At 50.6% G+C, this 12,172-nt stretch overlaps 1 protein-coding gene across 3 annotated transcripts in view; it reads left to right on the plus strand.

Moving 5' to 3' along the window:
* Positions 1-7,578, plus strand: part of NDEL1 (nudE neurodevelopment protein 1 like 1) — a 56,709-nt gene extending 49,131 nt beyond the window's left edge. For 2 of the 3 annotated variants that reach the window (XM_037987327.2, XM_008010298.3), the window contains exon 9: positions 6,345-7,578. In XM_037987327.2, the coding sequence (XP_037843255.2) occupies positions 6,345-6,438 (94 nt within the window). In that variant the 3' untranslated portion in view covers positions 6,439-7,578. Of the gene's footprint in view, positions 1-2,534; positions 2,570-6,344 lie in introns of all 3 variants that reach the window. The other variant, XM_037987328.2, reaches the window with a different exon arrangement.
* The last annotated feature ends 4,594 nt before the right edge of the window (positions 7,579-12,172 follow it).

Raw genomic sequence — 12,172 nt, forward strand, 5'->3', positions numbered from 1 at the left:
ATGGTAATACATGGTTGTACAAGTATGCCTTAATATGGGTCACTGTTAGGACCTGTGGCCTGGGATGCTCACGGTGCTGCCTAAGGTAGTTGTTACTGAAGCAACCAACAGGCACCCATGATCCCCTGCCACTGTCTCTGCTTTGAGTCATAGAGGTCATTCTTGCTTGTTTTTCTCTGAAAGCAGAACAGGTACAACTCTAGAAATGTTCACAGTTTCTTAAAGCAGCTGGCACTTTCTGCCATCCTCAATAATTATGGGACATTTATAAAGGAGCAGATTTGACACACAGTGCACTGTGAAAAGGCTCTTCTCCTTGTAGTGGAATGTTTTGGTTGATCTCTGTCCCTTAAGAGAATTTTACCCTGAGGTATATACGTTTCATTAAGGATTTTGTATTAAAAACACATTCTAAAACCTCACTATACAAATTAGAACTTTATTCTTTTTTTAACAAATTTTTTAAATAATTTTTTTTTTCTTTGGAAGAGATGCAGTCTCACTGTGTTGCCTAGGCTGGTCTCAAACTCCTGGGCTCAAGTGATCCTCCTGCCTCAGCCTCCCAGAGTGCTGGGATTGCCACTGCGCCCAGCTGAAATCAGAACCTTATTCTAACCATTGGGTTTCCTTGGGTGGAGTAAATATAAAATTGATTTTCCTCAGGCTTAGGAGTTTCAGGCAGACTTGAGGCAGCCCTTGTTTTTATACTGGAATGGTAAATGGAATGACTGGATGGTTTTACATGAAAGTAGCCATTTCCCCTAAATGATATGGAGAATGTTTAGGGTAGTCTTCATAAATGTTGGAAACAGTGCCTAATTATTTTTCCCTACAACTTATAATGACCCTCTACTAGAGTAGTTATTAGTCTCTCCTTGGAATTGTATTTCTTGATGGGCCTCAGGTGCCTTACATGAGAGCAGGCATGAACCATAAATGGATAGGTTGGACAGGTGCCTGTGCATGTGGAAGCCCTTAAGAACAGTCACAAGGAGGGAAGGATGACACTGTCTGTTCAGGGTCACTACTCCTGCCTGCCACTTGCTTCCCAAGGCAGAGCGCCAGGGCAGGGATTGCCAAGAGGTGAACCTGCTCTCAGGGAGATGTGGGGACCTCAGGGTGAGCTGAAGCCAGGAACGGGCCTTGGGCACACTGGCTGCACCCCTGCCCCTTGAGAGCATCCGAGATGCAATTGTAGGCTTTACTTCTTGAGCTGAACCCGGAATGGCTGTGCTTCCCAATCAGAACACTTGCAGATACTTAATGTTGGTTTTAAATGATAGACATTTTACATTGTGTCTTTTCTATTAAGAAATATGCTTTTGTGAACTGGCTATTGTGGGAGTTGTTTAGCTTATATGATAAGTAGATTGTGTATGCACACTGAAGTATGAACCTACTGTTGCTGGAGTTATCTTTCTAGTTGCTGTATTCCTGAGGATAACTCTTTTGTGGGTTTTGCTGTGTTTTCACTTTCTGGCCGCTTTGCTTCGATTCTGGCTTCTGGCCTGCCTGGCTTGCCGACCTGTTGACCAGATAAAAACCAAGATGTTGTGTACCACCTGCAAAAGGAAGGGCAGGATATCGCAGTTCCTAGGTCCGTTACACACTCTGGCAGGTTAAAGAACACAAAAGCCTGTCTGTATAGAAGTGTAGAAGTATGGCTTGTAGTTTCAGCATGAGAAAAGCGCCCCATTTGAAAAAGCCCTCCACTGCAGAACCTGCCTGCCCTCCCTCCCTCTCCTGAGTCCACTGTAGAACCTGCCCTCCCTCCCTCTCCTGGGTCCACTGCAGAACCTGCCCTCCCTCCCTCTCCTGGGTCCACTGCAGAACCTGCCCTCCCTCCCTCTCCTGAGTCCACTGCAGAACCTGCCCTCCCTCCCTCTCCTGAGTCCACTGCAGAACCTGCCCTCCCTCCCTCCCTCTCCTGAGGTGTCTGTGGCGCCGTGGCGATAGCTCACTAGTGCCGCTGGAAACCTGTGGCAGGGTTGTTTGGGGGAGAGACATCATCAAAGTAGGTTTGTGTGCGTGTGCGTGTGTGTGGGTGTACGTGTGTTCCACCTTCCCACCCGCTGAAACTTTAGATGCAGTGAAGCCTTCTAACATAAAACAATATACCTTAACTGGGCATATTGCTTTGTGGGATTCAAAAGTATTTTGTAAATTCTGGTCACTGGAGGGCTTCTTGGAATCAGGATTTTGTCTAGTCTCTGATCACTTCTGCCAGTTCATGAAACGTGGGCTGCCGTGCCTGCTTCCCAGGTGCTGAGCTGTTTCCTTCAATCGTGGTCACCCTTTGTCTCACTATCTGAAAGGACACACATTTCATGTGGAGTGTGGTCCCTGGATTCTCTCAAAACCATTCTTTTTTTTCCCCATAACTTTATGTAGTTTCTTATGTAACGTGTCTCTATTTTTGTAAGCCACTCTGAGTTCTTCTGGGCTGTGTGTAGGTGGGCATGGACTAATTTTAGGGCATGGTGTGGAAATAGTATTTGTATTACTGTTTAATATGTTTTCCTTTCTTTTATTAGGCAAGAAAAAGTCATATTTCCCACGTTATTCATGGGTAACTGAATTTGTTTGCTGTGCTCTTTTTCATTCTTTCTTAATCCTGGTGTGTGGTGGAAGACACATTAACAGTGTGGTTTTACTAACTGCATGGGGCTGACCCAGCTTTAACCGACTTACAGCCCATCCGTGAGCTTTCACGGTCCTATTCGACTTGACTGGATGCCGTTATTATTAGTTCAGCTGTGAGACACAAGAGCAAATTAGTTGCAGTGGCCCTGGGGTGGCTGGGAGTAGCATGCCAGGTGGCACGCCTGAGTGGGCTAGAGCGCTGCAGTGTTGATTTTAGAGTCTGGCGATGGCGGTTTAGGGTTACTGTCAGGCCCTGGGATCACCTTTGACTGTCTTCCTGGGACTAGGGTTCTTCCCGTTACCCAGTTGCTTCTGTTTTCTCACATCAGGCACCAGTGTGAGCACTCCCTCACCTCTGTGCTCACGCATGGAGTCCCCAGTTAAAATGGAATGGTAGATGGGGATGCGTGTAAGATCTGTCTTACATTTCAGAACTGCTTTGCAGTTTGCAGAGCCTGGGCTGAGGACTGGAGCAGGCTGGAGCTGCTCTGAGCGCACACCCATCCACTGAAATAGGGAGACTCGGGTGTGGCGTGAGCCTACCTGCCGGCTCTTCTGGATAGCTGGAGCCCACCCTCCTGCCCTCTCCAGTGTCCTCATCCTTGCTGCTTTGACAGATTTAATGTTTCCATCCTTTATCTCGGCTGCTTTAGATTTATCGTCCCGAGTAGCTTCTAAATGTGCCTTGTCTCTTCCCTCTTTTCACTTCTGCCACTGCCATTTTACAACTGACCTTAGCACTTTTTCTGAGCTGAATTCTCTACATTTCAGTCTCCTTAACTAGTCCTTGGTGGTAAGATCGTGAAATTTTGTAGCTCTGGAACCTTTTTCTACATATGTGACTCCCAGATCTGTGTCTTCCAGCCTGCCCCGTCTCTCTCCCTTCAGTCCGGTCTTGTTCACTGGGACATTGCCCTGTGGCCCTTCGCCGCTCCCTGAAACTGAATATGTTGAATATAGAGAGTCTCTTCTCTTGAAAATCTTCTCCCCATGCACGGCTTTGCAGGCCCCCGAGGGGACTTCACCAGACCTGTCCTCCCATCTAGAAGGCCAGCTTTCTTCTCTCTCTGTTCTTTAACTTTCTACTTCTTGATTCAAGAGAGAGGCGCTAGGTGAGATGCTGGTGGATTGACGTTCTCTCTCTACTCCACCCGCCTTCACATTAAGCGTTCCGTTTCTGTCCAGATAGAAATTTACCAGTTCTCTATAGCCTGGGCTGCACCACTTACTTTTCCCATTAGAGCCGGCCTGCACTGGGAGTGCTGAAGTGGTTGCTTGCTGAGGGCTTCTAGGTGGCCTCTCACTAGGAGGAGACTAGGAAAGGGTCCTGGCCTGGGCATCTGGAGGCAGCTGTGGGCCCGACTTCCCCATCAAGTCTCACTAGGTGAGCCTAGGCTAATGGCTGGACCTTCTCTTGCTTTGGTTGCCTTGGCAGTGGAACAGTGGGATGAACCTGATGTTCTTTAAGGTCCATCTCACTTGAAAATGCCAGAATCCCATCCTCAGCCTGCTCGAGGAGCCATCTCCTAGTTGCTGCTTTTGCACACCCCCGTGGCCCAGGTGCCAGATTCTTCTTGGCCTGCAACAGTGCTCCCTCTCTGCCGGGTTCCGGGGGCTGTCTACAGTGTCGGCTTGGGGGCTTGCCCTGCCCCTGTGATGTGTGAGGCTCTGCCGGGTTCCGGGGGCTGTCTACAGTGCCGGCTTGGGGGCTTGCCCTGCCCCTGTGATGTGTGAGGCTCTGCCGGGTTCCGGGGGCTGTCTACAGTGCCGGCTTGGGGGCTTGCCCTGCCTTCTGTGATGTGTGAGGCTCTGCCGGGTTCCGGGGGCTGTCTATAGTGCCGGCTTGGGGGCTTGCCCTGCCCCTGTGATGTGTGAGGCTGGGAATCTGAGGTTCACGTGCTGAGAGCTGCGGCCGTTTGTGGGGCCTGCCTGGTTATCCCTGAGGTTTCTAGAAGCAGGTGTCAGGGACTCTGGGACTAGCCAGACAGATGGAGCCTATTATATGAGGGCTACCATGGCAAATAGGATATGGCCTTGGCCCCAGAAGAGGCACAGGCCTGTGGCCTTGGGAGAACGGGAAGGATGGTTTCAGACTTGCAAATGTGTTGAAGCTTAAAAATCAGACCTCTCCTAACCCAGCGAGGAAAGGGGCAATCTGGCTGTTTGTCGCTGAAGTGGGACAGCGCGCGACAGGGGGAAATGATATTTGTCAGAGCCTTTCTCCTGAGGCTCTTGGTCTCTGTGTGCATGATTGGAATTTAAACTCCACATATATACTCTGAGTTCAGTTTCTTCAGACATGAACTTTGTTTCTTCCAAGTAGGAAGGGACTGTTTGTCAAGTCTCTGCATGCCTGTTTCTCTGTGAGGTTATCCTCGCCTCGCCAGTGTATGAAACAGCTGTCTCTGCAGGGAGTGTGTGTCCGCACTTTTTTTTTTTTTTTTTTTTTTTTTTTTTAAGGAGAACCTCTCTCCACGAGTCTGTCTTCAGCTCCCTGGAGCCCTCTGGAGCGGGCGGGGGCAGTAGTGCGCAGGCGTGCCGCAGTGTGGCCCCTTGCCGTAGTTGGCTTTGTCTCCTAAATTGCTAGTGGGACCAGTTTTCCTAGGAAGCTTTTCAAGGTGGAAAGGCTGAAGTGGCTCCTGAGAGAGGTTCCAGGCTGCACACTCCCTCCCTCTCTTGCTGCTTCCTGTGGCTGCGCTGCACGGTGGGTGAGGGGGATGCTGGGGGGCTCCCTGCATTGCTGGGCTCGGGGTGCGCTGGGTCCTGGCTGCAGGCTGTTGGGTTGGGCTGGGCTGTCTGCACACCAGTCTGCATTGAAAAGCCTACTCATCTGGCATTGCTTGCTAAACCGTTTTTAAAAAGTTCTTTTTCTCCACCTTATTAAGATATTCATGTATTAATACATTGTATTTGGAAAATGTAAGGAGATTTGGAAAATGATTAAAAAAGGATAAAGTAGTAAACAGAATTCACCCACAGCCCAGAGGGAAGAAAAGTAACAATTCTTAAATTTTCTTTCTATGATATATATGATCCTATGTACATATGTGTTGGTGTGTATGTTATGTGTATGTATACATATGTGTGTGTGCATATATATAATGTGCGTATATATACATTTATTTATACACACTCCCCACCCCAGCCCTGCACTGTGGATTTAGCTACATGGATAGTAATGTCTGTCCAAGGGGCCATAGTCTAGAATCTAGAATATATACTATTTGCTTTTTTTCTTTCATGTCATTGAACATACAGAGTTTGGTAACCTGCATCTTTTCCCACTTAGTTACATTCTGAATATTTTCCCATGCTATTAAAAGCTTGTGGAGTGTGTTTTTAATGGCTGCGTAATATCTTATTGTTTAGTTGCACCATTATTTATTTAACTAGTTCGCTATTGCCAGGCATTTAGACCTACTCTATGGGGAAATAATCAGGACTGTGGCTTCAGTGGCCAGTGTGCAGAAGTTGCCAAGAAGGGTCATGTGGTCCTGGTTCCCCAGGATTCCCAAATGCTCAATTCTCTAACCAGCTGGTGCTTTCCAGGCAGCCAGTCCCCCTTGGGCCATCAGGACCCTACTGCGGGCAAGGAATAGTTTTAGAAAGCAGATGAATTTCCTATTGTGTGTGAGTGATTTTAAATGAGTTTGTTTTTCTTTTCCTCTTTCTTCCCTTCTGTGCTCTGGTTGCTCCCACAGGGCAGTAAACGGCTTTGACCCCGCTCCTCCTCCTCCTGGTCTGGGCTCCTCGCGTCCGTCGTCAGCGCCGGGTATGCTGCCTCTCAGTGTGTGAGTGCCCAGCCTCCAGGTGGGGCTCCTGCCCTCCTCCAGCAACCCAGGACACCCACGCCTCACCCCTCGGTGCCTGGGCCCAGCCCCGTGCCCCTCCGTCTGCCTCCGCACGGCCGGCAGAGGCCAGGCTGCATGCAGTGGCGGCTGCTGGGCCCTGCCCAGCCCCGGAACTCTGCGCGATATCAATACTGGCTATTTTCTCTTCTCGCCGTAGTGCCGTTGGTTTCACATGATTGCACTTTCGTGGGTCACAAGGTGATACATACGTGTATTACTTGGTCACTGGATGCAGAAGTACCCATTCATCGCACCTGCCTCATAGCCCCCACTCTGCTGTACGGATAGGATTTAGTTGTGTTTAGGACATTGCAAATCTTCTAGAAGTTCTCCCCCAAATCAGGTCAATGTGTGCCCTCCTGAGCTCCCACCCAGGCATCTCCAGTGCTCATGATCATGTGTCCCCCAACTCCGCCCCTCACGGTTTGGGCCTGTTTCTGGCAGAGAGTCAGGAAGGTTACTGAATTAGGGAACATTTTCTGCACCTTCTGATTTTACTTAAGCAGCTACCATTCCATGGACTTGCCTCCCAGAGCAGCACAATGCCCGTCTGGGCCCCACGTGGCAGGAGCCTCTGGGACGGGGCACACACGGGCCGAGCCTCTGTGCTGTCTCCTCCTCCGGGCGCCTCAGACTCGGGGTGAGGGAGGCGGGCAGCCTCTCGCCAGCCTTCCCGTCCTTCAGTTCAACCACATCTTTGGAGCGTTTTTGTTTTCTCTTCCAAGGGCCGTCCCGTTGTGTTCGGAAGGGTGAGTGGCTGGTTCCAGGGCAGGCTGGTACCAGCTCCGGGGTGGACTGAACAGCGGCGGCTGTCCCTGTGCATCCTTTGATTACTCTCATGCTGCATTTACTGTTTACATTTGTTTTATTGTACATAGGTTTGTAAACGTTATTGCCTAAGATATTTGTATATAACTTGGGCTTTGTAGCTTTTATTTATTCAGAACTCATATGGCATGTTAATGACTCTGATGGTGTCCTACTCTGGGCAGCTGTATAGGATCATCATGTGGTTACAAAAAATACTTCCCCTCAAAAAAAGTCTTTTAATGTGGAAACAATAAATTTCACAGAAAAAAAAGGATTGACGTTGCTTTATTCAGTCTCTGCCATCCCATGAGAGGAGAGTTGGGGCCCATGAAGTCAGGTTCCAACGACAGCAGCTGTGGAATGGGACAGAGATCAGGCGGCCTCTGGAGATGTCTTATGTGCGGAGCGGGCGTCCTCATGCTGTTTCTTGGCACTGGCTTCTGGGCTTGGCTGTGATTGCCAGGAGCAGTTCGAGAGTGGCCTGGGCCCCATGTGAAAATCTGGAAGGAAGGACCAGGATGTTGAGGGTGGAAGTTCACAAAGTCCCAGAGTAACTGGGATGGATCCGGGAGCTGGTCCTGCAGCTGGGCTGCCATTCATGACAGATGTTGTCATTCTGGGATTAGAAGTCTCTTTGAACTGGCACTTCTTCTCATCCCTCAGGTTAATGCTAGCTTGTGAGAGAAGGTGTCAGCTATTTGGAAGCAAGACACAAGGTAACACATTGAAAAACGCGTAAACTGGGGTTCTGTGTGTATGCATCAGATTCTGAGCACTGTTTGCTTATAATAACAGAAACAGTATATTTTATAGTTTTAAAACTGTAAGTAAATGAAAATGAAGTGAATCAAAACCCTGAATGACTGGGAGGCCGAGGCGGGCGGATCACAACGTCAGGAGTTTGAGACCAGCCTGACCAACATGGTGAAACCCCGTCTCTACTAAAATACAAAAATTAGCTGGGCGTGGTGGTGTGTGCCTGTCATCCCAGCTACTCGGGAGGCTGAGGCAGGAGAATCGCTTGAACCCAGGAGGCAGAGGTTGCAATGAGCCGAGATCACGCCACTGCACTCCAGCCTGGGTGACAGGGCTAGACTCCGTCTCTAAAATAAAATAAAATAAAATCCTGAGTGAATAAGAACTATTAAGTAGGATCCATTGTCAAACATTTCTCTATTAATCTATGGACAGGAATATCTGCTGTTAGTTCCTGGAGATTTTGTCCTGAGCTGAGTCTCCAGGGACACTTGCAGTGGGTGTGTGCTGTGCTCAGCTGAGCTGCAGTGGCTGAGAGGACAATCCTAAGCCTCCTGCTGTGCAGCAACGTCCAGCTTCTTTCCCAACCCTCATGGGAAGGTTTGGATTAGATGAGCGGTTTCAGCATTTAGCTGGCCTCTTTATTTACGTAGGAAGCCCAACTAAAACACAGCAAGCAGGTCTTTAACTCTGGTTAAAGCACAGATGATGTTTGGAGCCCTGAATCTTCATCCCAAGCTCCCCAAGTGATTTCTCACTTCCTTTGCATCTGAACACCCTGGGCTCATCATTTTTTTTTTTTTTTGAGATGGAGTCTCGCTCCGTCTCCCAGGCTGGAGTGCAGTGGCGTGATCTCCGCTCACTGCAACCTCCGCCTCCCGGGTTCAAGCAATTCTCCTGCCTCAGCCTCCTGAGTAGCTGGGATTACAGGCGCCCGCCAGCACACCCAGCTAATTTTTGTATTTTTAGTAGAGACGGGGTTTCATCATGTTGGTCAGGCTGGTCTCGAACCCCTGACCTCGCGATCCACCCACCTCGGCCTCCCAAAGTGCTGGGATTACAGGCGTGAGCCACCGTGCCTGGCCCCACCCTGGGCTCATCTTATCCAGACTATTTTGCCAATTGCTGGCCACTCAGTTGATAGCTGGAGGAAGGGCCCTGGCTACAGGGGCCCACGTGTCATCCACTGCATGTCACCACTGCTTTGTGTCCAGAAGAGCCTGGGCCAGGTCCCTGGAGGGTAGCAGTGTGCCTTTGGGCTTATTTCTGGTCCCTTTGGGAAGAGACTTTCACTTTAAAAATTAAAAAAAATTTTCTTAGCCAGTCTGAATTTAGCAGTGGGGAGTTATATACAAACTTAAGTGACCTTTTTTTTTTTTTTTTTTTTTTTTTTGAGATGGAGTCTCGCCTTGTCACCCAGGCTGGAGTGCAGTGGCGTGATCTCAGCTCACTGCAACCTCCACCTCCCAGGTTTCAGCGATTCGATTCTCCTGACTCAGCCTCCTAAGTAACTGGGATTACAGGTGCCCGCCGCCATGCCCAGCTAAATTTTTTGTTGTTGTTGTTGTATTTTTAGTAGAAGCCGGGTTTCACCACGTTGTTCAGGCTGGTCTTGAACTCTTGACCTCAGGTAGTCCACCCACCTCAGCCTCCCAAAGTTCTGGGATTACAGGTGTGAGTCACTGTGGCCGGCCTTCATGACATTTTTTTTGTGGCTATAGCTGCTCTTGGCAAATGACCCCCTATGAGGAAACCAGCCGACTCCCTGGACCTCATCTCCCGCCTTCTGTTTGGACTGTGGGGTGTCAGGTGCTACTGTGGACATGGTCAGAGAGAGCAGCTGCCACCTGGCACGAATGCCGCTCTGTATTGTTTGCCTGTCTAGCTAAAGAGTGCCCCTGGGTGGGTTTTCTCCCGGCGGCTGCCGGGTATCTGGTTTCGCGTGGCTCTCCATGAAACCTCGGGAGCGAGCCCTGCTTGATCTGCGTCTGTGTGCCCTTCCTCCCAGCTGGCGGGGCTCATCTCCCGGGTGGCGGGCAGCCTCTCGCGTCCAGGTGTTTTTGTTTCAGCCGCTCAGTCCTATCCCTCACTCCCAAATGTCATCTTAGAAGAGTCATAGCCAGCACTCCACTCCCTCCAGCTCAGAGTGGCCAGAAATGACCCCTGACCAATGCAGCTGAGGCCCAGCAGCCAAAGCTGGGACGCTGAGTCACAGTGAGGCCCGCAAGAACTGTACAGAGGTGACCTGAGGACAGGACACACTGCTCTGACCTCAGGTGGCAGAAAGGACAACGGGCCAGGGTTTGAGGTGCCTGAGCTCGCACGGCTAATTCATCATGAAGCCAGGCTTGAGCACGAGCCCAGTCTTTTTCTGTGGTGCTTTCCAAACTTGAGGCCTCAGTGGCCTTGACTCCCACTCTCTGTGCCACGCCTCGGGAGAGGAGCGGGTTTTGAAGGCTTGGAAGTGACAGGTGGCGGGGCCGGCACAGCCTTTGCAGCAGGAGGAGTCGGTTCACACAGCCTTCCTCCTGTGCCCGCTGCGCGTGCTGACTCTGCCTCTCTTGGCAGCTGCCCCAGAGACGCCACTAGTGCGGGTCTCCTGAGAGCCGAGGTGGAAGCTGGCACTTCTGGGAGAGGGGAGGCACCCTGCGTGGAGCCACAGCTTTAGGGAGCGCCCTGTAGCCAGCTCTGCCCCCTCCCCGACTGTAACAGTGTTGTGCCCTGTGTCATGGTGTGTGTTGGTGATACAGCATTCCTGAAAAGCAGATTCCACTGCGGCTCCAGAACTTCCTTCTAAGCTGCTGATGCTCATTCTGCGAGTTTTTTTTTCCTCTGGAGATGAAATTTTCACTCTTGTTGCCCAGGCTGGAGTGCGATGGCGTGATCTTGGCTCACTGCAACCTCCACCTTCCGGGTTCAAGCAGTTCTCCTGCCTCAGTCTCCCAAGTAGCTAGGATTACAGGCATGCGCCACCACGCCCGCCTAATTTTGTATTTCCCGTTCTGCAAATTTTGATGCTGGGCTTTATTGATCTCGCCAGGAGTCGGGCAATGACACCATTACAGCTGCTGCCTCCTGACAGTGATTGGGAGACACGGGAGATGTGGCCCACGTGAAGCCGGGGCGCCTTGGCACCAGTGCAGTATGGCACATACTTGGGAGAGGCAGCGCCCTGCGTGGGGATCTGTGAGACCCAGTTTGTCGGTTGTGTCACGTTACCTCTCAAATAGGGCTTTGTGGCATCCAGCCAGCCGGAATGGAGCCTGTTACTGGGCTGCCTCGTCTCAGCAGGGACTGAGGCTGAGGCCACACTTCCTGCCCAGTTTACAGGCTCTGTGGCTACAGTGAGTGTCTCTGAAAAGCTGTATGATGGACTTACACCCTTTCAATAGCTTCATATAAGATTCCCAACAAGAATGGGTGCTTCGCAGTCTGCTTGATTCCCAAATGGCAGGTGCCTACAAAAGAAAGTGGGCTTCTCTGTCTGGTCCTGACAGCTGGCTCAGGACGGCATTTTGGCAAACACTCAAAATCTGGGAAAGCTCTTGGTGCGGAGGTTGTCCGCGAAAGGTGGAAAGGGAGAGGTGCTTTCCTGCGTTCCTCCCCGAGACTGGGGAGCCTGTGTGGGTGCGGCCTCGTAAGGGGAGACCTGCCTGGAACTCAAGGGAGAGGAGTCATCACCACTTCCTGACCATTCTGACCTGGAGCCTGTTCTGGCTTTTTTCTTTTTTGGGGGGATGAAGGAAGAGCAGGAAGGTGTGGTTTGACAACAGTGAGCTCTTCTCCAGTCTTGACCTGGTCCCTCAGCAGCACCAGCCTCCGGTAAAAGGGCCATGGGTCAGTCATACGCAGAGCCGTAGGAAGGGCTGGCTAGGAGAACAGCTTGGCCTTATGGCCCACAATTCATCTTAGCCGAGGTTTCCTGGGACAGGAAAAATTGGTGACACAAAGATGTGACGAATCAATAGCCTGATGCCATCAGGAATTGGAAGTGTCCCCTCAAGCCACCAGGCTAGAAATAGGTGTTATTGGCTGGGTATGGTGGCTCACACCTGTAATCCCAGCACTTTGGGAGGGAGGCCAAGGCGGGCAGATCACTTGAGGCCAGGAGT

The sequence above is a fragment of the Chlorocebus sabaeus genome, chromosome 16, assembly GCF_047675955.1.
Source record: "Chlorocebus sabaeus isolate Y175 chromosome 16, mChlSab1.0.hap1, whole genome shotgun sequence".
NCBI lineage: Eukaryota > Metazoa > Chordata > Mammalia > Primates > Cercopithecidae > Chlorocebus > Chlorocebus sabaeus.